Genomic DNA, 17,873 nt, shown 5'->3' with positions numbered 1-17,873 from the left:
TTTGATGATTTGCAAAAGGTGGTGGACAGTGGCAGAGAAGAGCTGTGAAGTATAAAGTGTAAGAAAAGGGAAAGGCAAAGAAAACAAGAGCTGGAAAGAACTGATGCAGCACTCAAATACAGTGGTGTAAACAGGAGTAATTCTACCAAATCACTGGATTTATGATAATGTAAGACTGACTGTTAATGAGCTCCTGGGACCAAACTAACTACTGAAATAATGGAATCTTAACAGTGACTTCAACGGTGACAAGATTGAATTCATAAGCTTCAGAAGTCAGACATTTTCAGTGATGCATTATGTTCCATTTAAGCTGGCTCTGTTATTAAGCCTTACAAACCAACAACTACTGTTTGGCATAAGTATCTTCAGCCTTGAGAAGATAGTATGGGAGCTATTGTTCTGTCTCATAACAAAATAACATGACCTAGTGCAGGGCCATGGATTTCCTTATGGCTCCAGCTGCTATAATTGCAAATTAAAAATAATCAGGAATGAGTTTGTTTGTTTTTGATATTTCAGTGAACATCTAAAAGCCCAACAACACACAAGTTGTATCTAAAGAGCAAATTATACGTGATCTCAAAACAGTAGACAACTACCCTTTTAATACGTACAGTGCATTGTGGCATATGTGTGTATGCTGTTCTTCATTTTAGACCCTGTCCTGAAACTGGGTCAGTATATCCTTATTATCTATGGGGAGTATGTTGGTACCAAGAGGTTTCTTAATGAGATGTTCTGTTACCATCCCTCTGGAAAGCATTTACGGCCTGTGCCTATGACCAATTAGGTATAAGTATTTCTGCAACATCATCCCTGTGTTAAATTCTGTGAGCAGGGTCTGCCTTTTGCTTACAGCTTAACTTTGCTTTATATTAGCGAAGTCTTGACCATTGTTGTCTAAGACTTGGGCCTCATACCAGGCCTGTTGCTTATGCTTTAGACCCTGATCTTGCCACACCTTCCAACCGTGGTGTTGGAAACTATCAGGTAGGATGCTGAACGAAACAGACCAATGTGATAGTTCCTATGCATGTTTCCTGCCTCTTGGCACAGCCCACAGCAATCACTGCAAAGATCAAATAAGACGTGCTGTACCTATCCCAACCTGTGCTAGGGACTGAAAAGTCTTCAGTAACATTAAAATAGGAGAAGCACCAGAAACCCCCAGGCTCTCAATTAGCACAAGATGAATTCCTCCTAATGGAGCTGCAGGGAGATTTTAAAATTAAATATTATTTATTGTAATACTCTGTGAAGATTAACTGTTTGCTCAGTGTTAATTATTTCAAATACGAACCAAAATAGGAACTGTTTACGCATTTATCAATGTTATAAAAGTTTATTTAGTTCCACTAGGTTCTGTAAGAACCTGTAGTTATTGCAAAGATGATTTTGTGTAATTTATTAGAGAAATACTCCTTATTGAATTACATTATATGCTGGATTTACAGCAAAGTAGGGGAAGAAGACACCTCTTTCACTACCAGTGGAAGTCTATTATTGTTACAGAGGGTTCTGCAAAGCTCAGAATAAACATTTTAAATGGGGATGTCAATTAGGTCCTACAGTTAAATTATATGTACAATAGAATGAAAAAAAAAATAGAGGTGTGAAGCTAGAGACAAATAATCCAGCTCCCAGGTAGCTTTGAGCAAAAGGCAGATCTGCACTGAACAGCAACAGTTTTGAGGATTTTACTTTTCAAATTTAGCTAAACTATATTCACCATTTATTGTCATGCTGGCATCACACAAATAAGGTGTTTCAGCTACCAAACCACTTGGTCACAATGCAATTTTGACTTAGTAAGGCTTTACTTTTTGTTAGTGAGCTTAATTCAAAACTAAATTATATATGTGGTGTATAAAGCCTCTGCTCAGTCCAGTACAATACAGATATGAGTTCTGTAACTATTAGTCACCACTGGTGTTAAGTCCCGCAACTTTCTGTAGTCCTTGTTTTATAGTAGTTGACAGACCTTAAGTATTATAAGTTAGTAAGAAATTGTTTGTAGAAACCATAAGTCTGGAAGAAATTATGGCTGTCCTCTTGTAACAGAAATTGCTTTCTCTGAAGTGAGTTTTCCTTTATGTGAATGAGAAAGTGTGAATGTGGGTGAGTGTGCAAGGGAATCAGTCCAGGAAGCCAGCCTGTCTGGACAACCAGTTGCCAGCAGCACCTTGATGGCTAGAGAATAATAGAAGCTGAGCCCTGCAAAAAATCCCACCCAAGAAAGAGAAAGAGGCCCCATCTAAAGAAGATTATGAGAATGAGTGATCAGTAAAGAGTCCAGAGCCAGTGGTGACGACTATGGTCATAGAGTGTCTTGGGGCACTGGGACAAGACTAAAAGCTACTGAACTAAAAATGGATGTAAAGCTATAAAGGAGATTTTCTTGCCATTACCATTCTGCAGGAGTTAGTCTCAGCTGGCTGAGGAGGCAGGAGAAAGTTCAGGACCCTCCCCAGAATGGATGCTACTGACTGCTCTGGAGTGCTACACTGCTAAGAGAGCAAGCTGACAAACGGCTCGCTCACACATCAGCTCACCAGCCTAGATTCATGAATACAGGTAGACACACTGGACCCACTGTCCCTTGGCTTTCACTAATGTCTCTATTCAACTCTTCACCTGCATGAGTTCACCTTTGTAAGTGTGTGATTGCAGGAGAATGTGTGTGTGTTTGAAGCTAGTTCACCTTTTCCCTTTAATCCAATAATGTCATTTAATAAAAGACATGAGCGTAAGCCTGGGCAGGTGTCTAGTGAAAGTAAAGTAACGGTTTTAGTTGGTGGTTTTAATGACGTATGTACTTGTTCCACAGAAACTGGTTTGATCATCAACATCATTTGACTTCTAGAGACTAAGCCAGGAACTGATAAATATAACAAATTGTTTTGACCCTGAACTCATTTTCAACTTCAAAGCCGTCGTGGGGAGAATTAGCCTAATGATGCCCTGCATATTCACTGCAGCACTTCATTAGTATTCTCCATTCAGGCTGCTTACCATGCCTCCTTCAAAGAAGGGGGCTAGTGTAGACACAGCCTTTCACAAACCATTCAGAACATGGGAAGAACAATATATATATATATATATGAACTTCTGAAATGTGGTTAGAGAGACTTTGTTTTGAATTTAGCCTATTTGTTAAACTAGACATTAACTGCATTTTACCTTTACTGTAACTTGTTCTGATTTTTATGCCTCATTACTTGTGTTCACTTAAAATTTATCTGCAATTAATAAACATGTTTTATTGTTTTATCTAAATGAGTGTTTTTGAAAAGAAGTATTTCAGAAAATTCATTTGGGACAACAGTGCATATCTATTTTATAAATGAAAAAAGGACTTTATATGAGCCTGTAGTGTGTAGGAGAAGGGTAGAAAATATAAGACACAAATTTCTGGGGAGAAATCTGAAACTGGGAATATACTGGTGTCATCCTGTCATGTAATTCAAGACTGCCTGGCTGCAGCACTCACACAATACCTCTGGGAGTGATCTACGTGCAGAAGAATGTGTGTGAGCAGAGCCAGAGTGGTAACTACAGCAACAAAAGCAGTGTAAAAGGTACCTGAGATGTCACTGTTGTTTATCAGTCTAGATTGTACCCTGGGTATCTCACACTAAGACTGTAGAATACTTTACCTGCCAAATATTTTTGGAGAAGGTATTTTTATGTGATTTTGTTTGTGGAAAAAAAACATTATCTCATTCTGTCTCCTCACTGTCCCTCAAGTCAGGTGTATTTGTTAGGGTATATATATTTCCATTTATATGGGTTTGGAGCAGGAAGATCAATTAGTATTTAAGGTAACTATTTTTTCAAAGGCCACTAGATCATCACTAGATCATACAGGGGCAGCTGCAGCCAGAAGAAGAGTTGGAAGCTTTGGCGGGGACCCAAGGCATGTCTGGGCCACGAGATCGTCACCTTCCTGGAGAAAGTGGGGCTGCAGCAGCGTGCGGCCGGGTGTGGAGAGGCCGGGGAAGGGGGTCCTGGAGGGATGAGAGCTGATGGGGGCCAGTGTGGTGAGGTGGGGGGACATGGGAGTGGATGGGGGGCAAGGGGCGGGGAGGGGGGATCTGGGGGTGATGGTAGCTGATGGAAGGCAGAGGGGTGGGAAGGAGGGTCCTGGGGAGGTGAAGACGATGTCAGGCCATGGGGAGCTATGGGGACGCGTGGTTCCAGGGAGGTGCAAGAGGTAGTGGGCTCGTTACCCACATTCTCCATGGCCCACTGCCTTGTGGGTTATCCTGGGAAGGAGCAAGGCTAACGGAGTAAACCCTGATAGAAAATCCAGAGGGGAGTCCTAAGGCAGTTCTGTGCCAACTTCTGGCATTGACCCAGCAACTCCTGCAGCTGAGCTGGTACCAGACGTAGAGGTTATCCTCTCCTTTGGACGATATCAGTAAAGCCGAGAGGGGAACACTGGCGTCTGGGCAGCCCAGGGTCCCAAAAAAAAAAAATTGCCCAGGCTTGCACCTGGAGAGATACTCCAGCATCGCTTAACAGCATTGAACCAACACGGGAGGTAACAGATACTGGTTATAAGCTCTTGCTCAACTGGCGTAGGGGTTGCCTTCGATAGTGGGAGAGATCTTCGCATCTCACTGGACAGTCATCGCCCACCTCAAGCTGGGCAGCCCCCAGCCAGTGGGGTACTGTCCCGCCACAGTTCACCTGCCTCACTGGATGCGTGAGGCTTAAGGTTCCCAAACCTGACAAGTGACTGAAATTTGAGCACCAGGAAAACCAATAAGGAAATCAACAAGAAAAGGAAACCATGAAAGTTTTAAGCTTGCTTGCTGGAATGTGCGGACCATGCTGACTGGTTTGACTGAAGATCTTCAGGACATCAGCGACACCCGAAAGACCACTGTCATCAATGAGGAACTGAAAAGGCTCCAAGTTGACATTGCTGCTCTGCAACAGATGCGACTCGCAGATTTGGGATCTCTAAAGGAAAAGGACTACACCTTTTTCTGGTAGGGTAAAGCCCAAGAAGAACCCAGGGAGCATGGTGTTGGCTTTGCCATCAAAAACACGCTTTTACAAATGGTGGAATTCATCATGGGCAGATCAGGAAGACTCCTTCAGGTCATACTTCAAACTTGCGCCGGTCCTGTCCACCTGATCAGCGCTTACGCTCCAACCCTGTACACCACACCAGAAGTAAAAGACAAGTTCTATGATGTGCTTAGTGATGCCATAGTGCAAATAGGTGCTCTAAACAACTGTACATTTTGGGTGACTTCAATGCAAGAGTTGGAGCCGATTGTGACTCATGGCCTTCCTGCTTAGGCCACTTCGGTGTGGGAAAAATGAATGGAAACGGACAGCGTCTTCTCGAACTTTGCATGTACCACAATCTGTGCATCACAAACACATTTTTCCAAACCAAGCCACAGCACAGAGTGTCGTGGAGACACCCACGCTCGAAACACTGGCATCAACTAGACGTGGTCATCACTAGACATGATAACCTCAAAAATGTCCTTCTTACATGCAGATATCATAGTGCTGACTGCAATACAGATCATTCGCTAGTTTGCTCCAAACTCAAGGTGAGACCCAAGAAGCTGTACTACTCTAAACCAACTGGGAGGCCCCGTATTGATGCCAGAAAGACAACTCAGAGAGAGCCGAAAAGTTCAGAGAGACCCTCGAGGAGAATCTGCGCAGCAGCCCTGGGGGTGCCGATGTGACATCCAGATGGCAACATCTGAGGGATACAATTTACAACACAGCCTTGTCGGTGTTTGGAAGAACAGCTAGAAACGCAAATGACTGGTTCGAAGCTAACTCTGATGAGATGATTCCAGCCATCGAAAAGAAGTACGCTGCACTCCTGGAGTACAAACGCTCACCGAGCCAGAGTACCCTGCAAGCACTCAGAGCAGCCAGAAAAACAGTACAGCAGACAGCCAGGCATTGTGCCAACAACTACTGGCTCAAGCTATGCAGCAGCATCTAGACCAATGCTGACTCTGGTAATCTCAGGGGAATGTACAAGGGCATCAAGAAGGCATTAGGATCCACCCAGAACAAGATGGCACCTCTGAAATCCAAAGCTGGTGAAGTCATCACTGACAAAGCCAAACAGATGGAGTGCTGAGTCAAGCACTACTCTGAGCTGTACTCACTCGAGAACATTGTGGTTGATACAGCCCTCAGTGCCATCGAGCTCCTACCAGTAACGGACAAACTGGATCAGGAATCAACTGTGGATGAACTGAAGAAAGCCACTGACAGCATTGCAGTAGGAAAGGCCCCAGGCCAGGATGGTATACCACCAGAGGTAATCAAATGTGCCATGAACACTCACCTGGAATTCCTATATGAGCTACTGTGCCTGTGCTGGAGAGAGGAAGAGGTTCCACAGGACATGCGTGACGCGAACATTGTAGCCTTGTATAAGAACAAAGCAGACAGAAGTGACTGCAACAATTACCGTGGAATCTCCCTCCTAAGCACCACTGGTAAACTGTTCGCTCGCGTCATCCTCGGCAGACTCCAGAAGATTGCTGAGAGGGTGTATCCCGAATCACAGTGCAGATTCCAAATAGAGAGATCTACCGTTGACATGGTTTCTCTGAGGCAGCTGCAGGAGAAATGCAGGGAGCAGAGGAAGCCACTGTATATTGCCTTCATCAACCTGACCAAGGCCTTCGACTTGGTCAGCAGGGATGGACTGTTAAAACTAGGCTGTCCACCAGGGTTACTCTAGATGATCCAGTCTTTCCACGAAGACATGAGAGGAACCATCCAATATGAGAGCACATTATCGGATGTTTTCAGCATCAGGAGTGGTGTCAAACAAGGATGCGTCCTTGCTCCAACATTTTTCGGGATCTTCTTCGCACTCCTCCTAATGCACGCCTTTGGATCTTCAACAGAGGGCATATTTTTGCACACAAGATCTGATGGGAAACTGTTTAATCTTGCAAGGCTGAAAGCTAAATCTAATGTGTGGGAAGTCCTCATCAGAGATATGCTGTTTGCAGATGACGCTGCTGTAGTGCCACTCACAGAAGACCAGCTTCATAAACTGCTGGATCAGTTCTCCAAAGCATGCAAGGATTTAGAATCATAGAATCATAGAACACTAGGACTGGAAGGGACCTCGAGAGGCCATCGAGTCCAGCCCCCTGCCCCAATGGCAGGACTAAGTGCTATCTAAACCATCCCTGATAGACATCTATCTAACCTGTTCTTAAATATCTCCAGCGATGGAGATTCCACAACCTCCGTTGGCAATTTATTCCACGTTTGACCGCCCTGACAGTTAGGAACTTTTTCCTAATGTCCAACCTAAACCTCCCTTGCTGCAGTTTAAGCCCATTGCCTCTTGTTCTATCCTCAGAGGCCAAGAACAACAAGTTTTCTCCTTCCTCCTTATGACTCCCTTTTCGATACCTGAAAACCGCTATCATGTCTCCCCTCAATCTTCTCTTTTCCAAACTAAACAAGCCCAATTCTTTCAACCTTTTTTCATAGGTCACATTCTCTCGACCTTTAATCATTCTTGTCACTCTTTTCTGGACCCTCTCTAGTTTCTCCACATCTTTTTGAACTGCAGTGCCCAGAACTGGACACAATACTCCAGCTGAGGCCTAACCAGCGCAGAGTAGAGCGGAAGAATGACTTCTCGTGTCTTGTTCACAACACACCTGTTAATGCATCCCAGAATCATGTTTGCTTTTTTTTGCGACAGCATTACACTGTTGACTCATATTTAGCTTGTGGTCCACTATCATCCCTAGATCCCTTTCTGCTGTAGTCGTTCCTAGACAGTCTCACCCCATTCTGTATGTGTGAAACTGATTGTTCCTTCCTAAGTGGAGCACTTTGCATTTGTCCTTATTACACTTTATCCTGTTTACCTCAGACCATTTCTCCAATTTATCCATATAATTTTGAATTATGACCCTATCCTCCAAAGCAGTTGCAACCCCTCCCAACTTGGTATCATCTGCAAACTTAATCAGCGTACTTTCTATGCCAACATCTAAATCATTGATGAAGACATTGAACAGAACCGGTCCTAACACACTTGTTATACTTTTCCAGCAGGATTGAGAACCATTAAGAACTACTCTCTGGGTACCGTTACCCAGCCAGTTATGCACCCACATTATAGTAGCCTCATCTAAATTGTATTTGGCTAGTTTTTTGATAAGAATATCATGAGAGACCGTATCAAATGCTTTACTAAAGTCTAGGTATACCACATCTACCACTTCTCCCCTATCCACAAGGTTCGTTATCTTATCAAAGAAAGCTATCAGATTAGTTTGACAAGATTTATTCTTTACAAACCCATGCTGGCTATTTCCTATTACCTTACCACCTTCCAAGTGCTTGCAGATGATTTCTTTAATTACCTGCTCCATTATCTTTCCTGGCACTGAAGTTAAGCTGACTGGCTTGTAGTTTCCTGGGTTATTCTTATTTCCCTTTTTATAGATAGGCACTATATTTGCCTTTTTCCAGTCTTCTGGAATCTCTCCTGTCTCCCATGATTTTCCAAAGATGATAGCTAAAGGCTCAGATACCTCCTCTATCAGTTCCTTGAGTATTCTAGGGTGCATTTCATCAGACCCTGGTGACTTGCAGACATCTAATTTTCCTAAGTGATTTTTAACTTGTTCTTTTTTTATTTCAACTTCTAACCCTACCCCTTTCCCACTAGCATTCACTATGTTAGGCATTCCTTCATCAGACTTCTCCGTGAAGACTGAAACAAAGAAGTCATTAAGCATCTCTGCCATTTCCAGGTTCCCTGTTACTGTTTCTCCCTCCTCACTGAGCAATGGCCCTACCCTGTTCCTTTCCATCAGCCTAAAGAAGACAAATGTACTTGGTCAGGACGTTGCTGAACCTCCATCAATCAGCATTGACAAATATACGTTAGAGGTCATCCACGAGTTCGTTTACCTTGGGTCCACCATCACTGACACCCTGTCATTGGAGACTGAGCTAAATAGGAAGATCAGAGAAGCAGCCACGACTCTGTCCAGACTCAGCAAGAGAGTGTGGAATAACATCAAGTTGTACACCCACACCAAAATGCAAGTCTACAGAGCCTGCATCCTCAGCACCCTCCTTTACGGCAGCAAGTTTTGGACTCTGTACGCCTGCCAGGAAAAGAGGCTGAATGTCTTCCACTTGTACTGCCTCAGACACATCCTTGGAATATCATGGAAGGACAGAGTGTCCAACACCGCCATCCTTGAGCAAGCTGGAATCCCAGCCATGCACACCCTCCTCAGGCAGCGGCTTCTCTTCTGGCTTGGCCACGTCCACAGGATGAATGATGGAAGGATCCCAAAAGACATCCTGTATGGAGAGCTAGTCTCTGGCAAAAGACTTCCCGGACGCCCCCAACTGTGCTACAAAGATGTTTGCAAGAGGGACCTCAGGGAGGTAGACATGGAGCATGACAGCTGGGAGGAGCTGGCAGATGATCACAGCAGATGGAGGCAGGAACTACACAAGTGCCTTCAGAAGGGGGAGATGAGGATCAGACAGCCAGCAGAGGCAAAGCGAGCCCACAGAAAGCACAGTAAGGACCTGCCAGACACCAATTGCACATGCAACAGATGCAGCAAGGACTGTCACTCTCGTGTGGGCCTTCACAGTCACAGTTGATGCTGCAAATGATGATACCAAATGGAACTACGAAGGGTGCGATCCATAGTCTACGTAGACTGAAGGATGCCTACCACTATTACTAAGTCAGCAGTTCTAAAGAGCAAGAATATTTTTATTTTGTATGTTTTTGTAGGATGAAAACTTCTGAAGTAGGTTATGATATTCTGCTGAACACACCCTATTTGACTCCTAAAGTCTGGAGTTAGCCAGTAATCTTAGGCTGTATGTACACTTGCATTCCTGTTCTGAAAGAGGAATGCAAATGAGGGGAAGTCAAAATTCAAATGAGGTACTGATTTACATATATCATGCTTCATTTTCATAATCTCTTTTCAGAAGAAATTATTTCAAAAGAAAACAAGCAATGTAGATGGGGTTCTTTAGAAAATAAACCCGATCTGAAACAAAACAGGAAGAAAGGTTCTTTCGCAGACAGCATTTAATTTCAAAAGAGCCTCATCTATGCTGCTTTTTTTCTTTTGAAAGTATCTCTTCTAAAAACAAATTATGCAAATGAAGCATGAGATATGCAATTCGGTGCCTCATTTGTGCTTTTAATTTCTCTCATTTGCATTCCTCTTTTGAAAGAGGAAAGCAAGTGTAGACACAGCCCTATAGTTAGAAACCCACTTAGCATAAGTAGAAGGTTACCTCCACTTGGGCCCCTCCCATCTCATCCACAAGACCCAAGGAAGGTCATCCCAAGTTGGACAGGGCCTTGGAGTTTCCAGGGAGGGAGAGTTGCCCTGGCAACCACATTCCAAAAAGGCCCTGTGTGTGAGAACAGAGATATGGCTTTTTCTCATCCATTATCACAGGTTGGTACATAAAACAAATATGCAAAGGCTAAACATTGTTACTGTTTTTCGCTTTAATCTTCTAGATAATGTGCCCCTGGATATGCCCATGTGAAGGTGCCACCATTACTCTTGTACATACATCATTACTGCAGTTAGACACATAGTTATCATTAAATATCTGCTTTGCTTAAATAACTTGTTAAGGAAAACCACCTGTACTAGAAATAAGGTGTTCTATAAGATATGGGTGGAGACACCGTGTAATATTTTTAGATTATTGGCTTTTTGTGCTCATTTTGTCTTGCTGCTAGAACATATCTAGGCTTGGAAAATGCCCATGCCATTGCTTCCCCTCTACTATCAGTATCCTATATAATCAATTGTAACCTATTCTCCGCGGGTGTTCACTGAGCCAGACAAGCAAAGTGACACACTATTAGCTCTGCGTGTAATAAACCCTCCTGCCTGCTTCATATACGGTGCCCAAACTTTGTTCCAACATTTTAATAGTTTCTATCATCAGTCTTATGCTACAAATTACAAAAAAAATATTATTTTATAAGCTCACTGTAACTGGAGGTAGCATAAAATCACAACTTTCGTAAGTGCTAATAGAGATTACATAAAGGTTTTATTTATCACTTTTCTCTGTCAGAAAAATAATTCAGTGTTCACCAGTACAACTGAACAATGCCTGTGCATAGAGGCCTTTTATTCCTAATTTCACTGAGCCTGGTTTTAAAATATGTATAGTATATTACAGCTTATCACAGAAATAGGAACACATTTGATGGCTTTGCCTGAACGACCTCAAGTTAAGACCACAAAATCCTTACCATTTCCATTATCTATTTAGCTGGTTTGAGTTATATTTTAATCAGCAAAGCTACTTCATTTGTAACTTCATTCATCTACAATTGTTTAACATTTTGTAAATAAAGATGAACCAGTCATCTGGGTTTGTATTTTAGTTATTTTAGCCTTTTATCAATTTATATTTTATATATATATTTATATATAAAGTTGTGAGACCAGCCTATGAAATACTTGAGTCTCAGTAGTACATTTTATTAAAGGTATGTACTTATTACAAGGTTGTGGCCAGAACATTTTAAGATTTGAAAGAGTACAGGACTATAATAGAAAATCATATTTTAATTTTAACAGTAGGGAATAATATTTCATCTTTGCCTTTAGTCTGCACAAACTTCTATGAATACATTTAAAATGTCATGTTAGTACCTGTATTCATTGATTCCATCTTCACAAGTAGCTCCATGCTGGCACCAGTTCTCTTCACAGTCATTAATGTTCTCCAGGCACTTTTCTCCAGTCCATCCAGGAGCACAGACACATAGAGGATTCTGGTTCTCTTCATCAAGGAAACAGCTACCTCCATTTGCACATGACTAAAAGTGAGAATTAGACACATAGAGGAAGAAGGTTTCATCTCTACAGGTTGCCCTTACCTAAGAAACTTGATTAAATAAACTGTTTTGAAAATATCTGGGCATGTGACTCTTTTCTGTAGTAAGTGGACAAAGACAAATCTCATTGAATTAAAACACAAAGTGGAATAAAAATAATACAGTCTTTGACTATTGTTAATATATGTGAAACTATATAATTTGTTACAATCGGTTATAAATATACTTATGTTATGTAAAATGACAAAGAATGAAATACCCTATAGTTAGTATCTTAGATCTGTTAAACATAGAAAAGAAAGGTATAGCAGCTGAACCCAGAGTCATCTCTGGCTTGCTGGCTGATGATATAGTGTACCATGACCATATGTACTGAAGGCCATGTCATGGATCCATACAAGTTCTGTATGGGAACATGCACCAGGAAGACCACTGAGGATACCTGAATCCTGGTGGAATAGGTCCACAGAATCAGTGGTGATGGGACCTGCACTAGTTTGTAAGGGGTCTTGAGGCAGAAGGTGATCCAGCTGGTAATGCTCTGTGAGGGCACCAAAAGGCCCTTCATACTGTCCTCTGTCATGATGAAAAGGTGGGTAAACCCACAGAAGAACATGGTATGCTCCAGGTAAAACACCACGGGAAATTTGAGATCAGGGTATGCATTCTGTGTGGTTTGGGACAGAACATTAGGAGGAAGATGTCCTGGTTAACATGGGAAGGAGACATAATTGACACAAGGAAGGTGAGCTTCCACAATGAGTGGGAAAGTGGGCAGGAGCTCCAGGGTTTGAAGGGTGGGCCCATCAGCCTGGATAGAATCAGACTAAGGTCCCATTGTATGATAGGATGTCTAATGGGAGGTAAAAGCTTCAAGGAACTTTCAAGGCATTTTGAGGAACCTGACAGCCATCTTATGTGAAAAAACGAATCTACCCTGAATTGCAGGATGTAAAGGCGAGATGGCAACTAAATGAACCTTAATAGAAGACACAGCCTGGTCTGCATGTGGTCAGAAGCACCACAATGATGTCTTGGCCCTAAGACATGGAGTGACCCTTCATGAGCTAGTCATCGAGGTATGAAGAAACCAGGATACCCCAACATCTGGGGAAAGCCACCAGCTCTCCCATACATTTGTAAATACATTCAATGCCATTGCCAGGCCAAAGTTTAGCACTACAGACTTTTTGTGTGTAGATCTTATCATGAAGCAGAGAAAGCACCTGTGTCCCTGAAAGATCACTATGTGAAAATATGCATCCTTCAAGTCAATGGTAGCATATTAATCTCCCAGATCTAGGGAGTGGATGATAGAGGCAGAGAGACCATTTTTTAAATGTTTGTTCTGGTTTTGCAAGTCCAGAGTGTGACTCCTTTTGGCCTTTGGGATTAGAAAATTACAAGAATAGAACACATTGCCCTTGAGGTCTAGGGACACTTCTTACATAGTCCTCACCTGCAGCATGTTCTGCACATCTTGTGACAACAGACTCTTGTGAGAAGGGTGGGGCGGGAAGGTGGGATGGAGGGTAGAAACAATACTTTTATTTTGGGCCATCTAAGCACCTTGCAGGGGCCGCTGAGGCAGAGGGCTGTTAGCCCTGATGGTTCTTGTAGCTCTTTTCCTTCTTTTGAACGGGCTCCTGCCTCAGTTGGCTGCAATGCTGGCGGGGAGGCTGAGGTGTAAACCACTTCCTCTGCTTCATCAGAATGTATAAATCCAGGGCCTAGAATGTTGTGCAAGAATTCTTCAGCATCTGCAGTTCATTTTTTTTTTCCTGTAACCAGGGATTGGCCATAAAAAGGGAGGTCTTGGATGAATAGCTGTATCTCTGCTATAGGCTTGAGGACTGTAGCCAGGCCACTCTCCTCATAGTGATGCCCAAGGAATGATCTGTACCACAGAGTCAGCAACTTCAAGGCCCCCCTGTTCATTCTCTTGTCCTCTCCCATTATGTCCTGGAACTCTTTCCTGAGGTTCTCTGGGAAGGAATCAGTAAATTTGTCCATGGACTGGCACATGGTGAAATCACAATGTACCTACCGGGCCTGCTTAGTTGCAGAATTGATAATGAATAAATCTTTCTCCCAAAAAGGTTGAATTTCTTCACCTCTTCATTATTGGGTGTCTCTCTTGATTTCTTCTGCCTTTTGGGCTCATTAACTGTACACACCAGTAACAGGTTCAGGGAATGGTAGGTATAGAGGTATTCATATCTTTCTGTGGGCACATATTACTTGTGTTCTGCCTTCTTAGAAATTGGGGGTAGTGAAGGAGGTGTCTGCTAAAGGGCTTTGGTCATTTTAGTGACTCTTTTGTGCACTAATAGCATGATTCTGGCAGGTCCTGCCAATATAAGTATTTTTAAGAGGTAATCCAAGTGCTCCTCTAGGTCTCCACTTTCTAGTCTCAAGTTCAAGGCCACCCTCCTCAAAAGCTGCTGCTGAGGTTTGGCATTGCCCTAGGGAACTTCATGTAGGGGTCCTGATAGCCTCATCAGGGAATGAGAAGGGCAATGCAGATGAAGCAGGTGCTGCTACCTCTGAGACCTACTCAATTGTGCCACCTTTCCCTAACTACTGTATCTGCAGGGATCTGGGTACAGTGGTCTTTATATCAGGTGCTTGGAAGACAATGGCCAATGGCTCCTCAGAACCCACCAACACTGCCTTGGGACCCTGGATCAACATTGTGAATCTGCATGGATTCCATGGATGTCATGACACAGGCGAATGGCTCTGAAGCCACACGCATCCTTGTGGTGCCATGGGAAAGACCAGTGTCATCAAGGGAGGCCCTTGACCCTCCTTTAGGGATTCCAGGTCTGACTCTGAGGCCTGTCCCTGTACTGGTTGCATTCAGTGCCACATTCCAAATGGGATCTCTATATGAGTGATGACCTTCTGCTTTGGCATCTAGTAACCCTGTGACAATAATCTGGAGATCTATGTCCATTGCCAGTGAGAATATGAACAATGCCTCAATGCTGAGCATTGACTCTGGAGTGGTGACCTAAGTCCATAAGTCTGAGACCTGCACAGAGAGTCCCAACAAAGAGCTTTGTAGGATCAATACCATGTTAACAGGAAATGACTACTATACTTATAGTACTAGGGTCATGGGATCAAACATGACTTGGTATATCTGTGCCACCTTGCCAGCATCTGATGCTTTGAGCCTGAAAAGTGAGGTCTGGAATCCAAGGGTTCTAACTAGGAGGCAGCCCCGTATCAAATGTGTAGTGGCTCTAAGTAGGTAAGCACTGGTGGGATGCCTACCACACTGATGAGGACTGAAAAGGTGGTCCTGAGACAGGCTTACCCTGACCTGAGAGCTGCCATTGGTGTTGTCATTGGCACCATGAGTGACAAGATGCCCTGTGGCACCTTAAGGAATTCAATGGTTGACAGCTCCAGGGGCTGGATTCCTGTTCATGGTGGTGGGCACATCCTTTGGACAGATTATTTGCTTGACTGAAGCAGGAGGCCAACTCTCACCTAGAGGCAATGAACCACCATTTGTGGATCTAGGCTTGCTTCTTGCCCTCTTCCGTCCCATAGCTGTGTCTACACGTACACGCTACTTCGAAGTAGCGGCACTAACTTCGAAATAGCGCCCGTCGCGGCTACACGCGTTGGGTGCTATTTCGAAGTTAACTTCGATGTTAGGCGGCGAGACGTCGAAGTCGCTAACCTCATGAGGGGATCAGAATAACGCCCTACTTCGACGTTCAACGTCGAAGTAGGGACCGTGTAGACGATCCGCGTCCCGCAACGTCGAAATTGTGGGGTCCTCCATGGCAGCCATCAGCTGGGGGGTTGAGAGACGCTGTCTCTCCAGCCCCTGCGGGGCTCTATGGTCACCGTGTGTAGCAGCCCTTAGCCCAGGGCTTCTGGCTGCTGCTGCTGCAGCGGGGGATTCATGCTGCATGTACAGGGTCTGCAACTCGTTGTTGGCTCTGTGGATCTTGTGCTGTTTAGTGCAAGTGTGTCTGGGAGGGGCCCTTTAAGGGAGCGGCTGGCTGTTGAGTCCGCCCTGTGACCCTGTCTGCAGCATGTGCCTGGCACCCTTATTTCGATGTGTGCTACTGTGGCGTGTAGACGTTCCCTCGCTGCGCCTCTTTCGATGTGGTGCTGCGCAATGTCGATGTTGAACATCGACGTTGCCAGCCCTGGGGGACGTGTAGACGTTATTCATCGAAATAGCCTATTTCGATGTCGTCACATCGAAATAGGCTACTTCGATGTAGGCTTCACGTGTAGACGTAGCCCATATGAGCAGGAGACCAAACTCTCCTGGTGTTCCTCTTCTCACTGTTTGGGCCTAGGAGGGATATTCACTTGTTTATGATGTTTCTAGCTGAGTGCTCCACACAGACATTGTGATGCTGTAGGTGGAGTCCAACCTCAGCTGGTCTGCATTGTCCATAAAAAGCACTTTCTTAGCGGATGGCTTGAAATTTTTACAGATGTGCACCTGTCAATGATATGACAGTCTGCTAAGCACTGTACACAACTGGTATGGGGGTCAATATCTAGCATAGAATTTTTACACTGGTGATAGTTCTTAAACCTCAGGGAGCAGGGCATGCCCCATCCCAGGTCTAATTGGCACCAGATAATCTACGTAGCAAATAATGCAGCCAGAGAATATTACTAAATTAAAAGCAATTGTTTACAATAGTGAGTTCATAACAAACAGATATGGAAACAGTCAGTTTGTTGAAGCAAAGAAATATTCCAGCACTGTTAATGAAGGTGAGAAGGAACTGAGGGTGGGAGGAGCTGGCAGCATTCCTTTATAGTGGCCATCTGGGCACCCTTCCAGGGGGCACCAAAGTTGGTACTATATGAATGCTGAAAGGGAAAAATGCCAACCCCAGTGTATGTGGCAAGAACATGCTCCAAACATGTAATAACATGCATAAGCACTTGAAGAAGAATTAAGCCTTTTCTCTACAGTCTATTAATTTCTAAAGAAAGTGGTGACTTGAGTTCTTCCAATGATCTATGTAACTTCTTAGCAGCTCCATTTGATTGAGTCTGAATCCATTTAAAGTGTTATCAAGATTTGTAGTAATAACAATTCTTGCCAGACATTCACTATATTAATTTGTCTTTGATTAAGTTTTAAATTGACCTTAAAATTGGATCTTTTTGCTATGCTATTAGTATTAAGTACTAGAATTATGCTAGGCTCATTTCTCAGTGTGACTATTCTTGATGGAGGGTACTACTCATCTTGAATAAAGTTGGAAGAATCAAGCTCTCTTTAGAGATACGAAAACATCTTTTTCCTTTTATATATACAAATTTATATATCTTGCTTTTTTATTTTGCCTGAATGGAACTTCAGGGTATTTTATGAGGTTTTGTTATTTTTTTAATGCTCTGACTGTTCTCTCCCACTCACTTTATTATTGGATCTAATATAAAATGTTTACCTTGTTTTAAAAGTTCATTACTGACTCATGCTTCAGGAAATGACAAATAAAATGTTAAGGAAAGCAGAAGAAGTTTGAATTCAGGAATAAAACAAAATATGTGGTATTTTATATCCCCAATATGTGTACATCAAACTGTTTTGCCCACTGTTTTTCTTTATGTTTAATCAGGAATAATAGCAGTAGTTTGAGTGTAATACATGTGTGGGCAAGTGTGCTTCCCCACCAATTAAAAAGTCATAAGCCTTAAGGCCAAAAGAGACTATTATGATCATCTAGCTTGAACTTCTGCATTTACCAGGCCAAAGACACCTTCACCTAGTGATTCCCTTTTCAAGCCTGTAACCTTTCTTTGAGCTAAAGCAGAACTTCTGGAGATATCTAATCTTGATTTAAAGATTTCAAATGATGGAGAATTCGTGCTGTCTCAAATGAGTTGATTTAGTGGTTATCTTGGAAAACAGTGACAATGGAAAAAACTTACAATTATTGCAATTTCCCTACACATCATAGCTCCCAGTATGGTAAGG

General features: G+C 43.2%; 1 protein-coding gene across 1 annotated transcript in view; it reads right to left on the bottom strand.

Annotated features, from left to right (window-relative positions):
• EYS (eyes shut homolog) overlaps positions 1–17,873 on the bottom strand; it is a 218,353-nt gene that overhangs the window by 12,941 nt on the left and 187,539 nt on the right. Inside the window, exon 5 of the mRNA XM_074989134.1 lies at positions 11,712–11,878. Coding sequence (XP_074845235.1) covers positions 11,712–11,878 — 167 coding nt within the window. The remainder of the gene's footprint in view (positions 1–11,711; positions 11,879–17,873) is intronic.

Source organism: Carettochelys insculpta, chromosome 3, assembly GCF_033958435.1.
Source record: "Carettochelys insculpta isolate YL-2023 chromosome 3, ASM3395843v1, whole genome shotgun sequence".
Taxonomy (NCBI): Eukaryota; Metazoa; Chordata; order Testudines; family Carettochelyidae; genus Carettochelys; species Carettochelys insculpta.
This window is presented reverse-complemented; position numbering and strand designations above follow the sequence as displayed.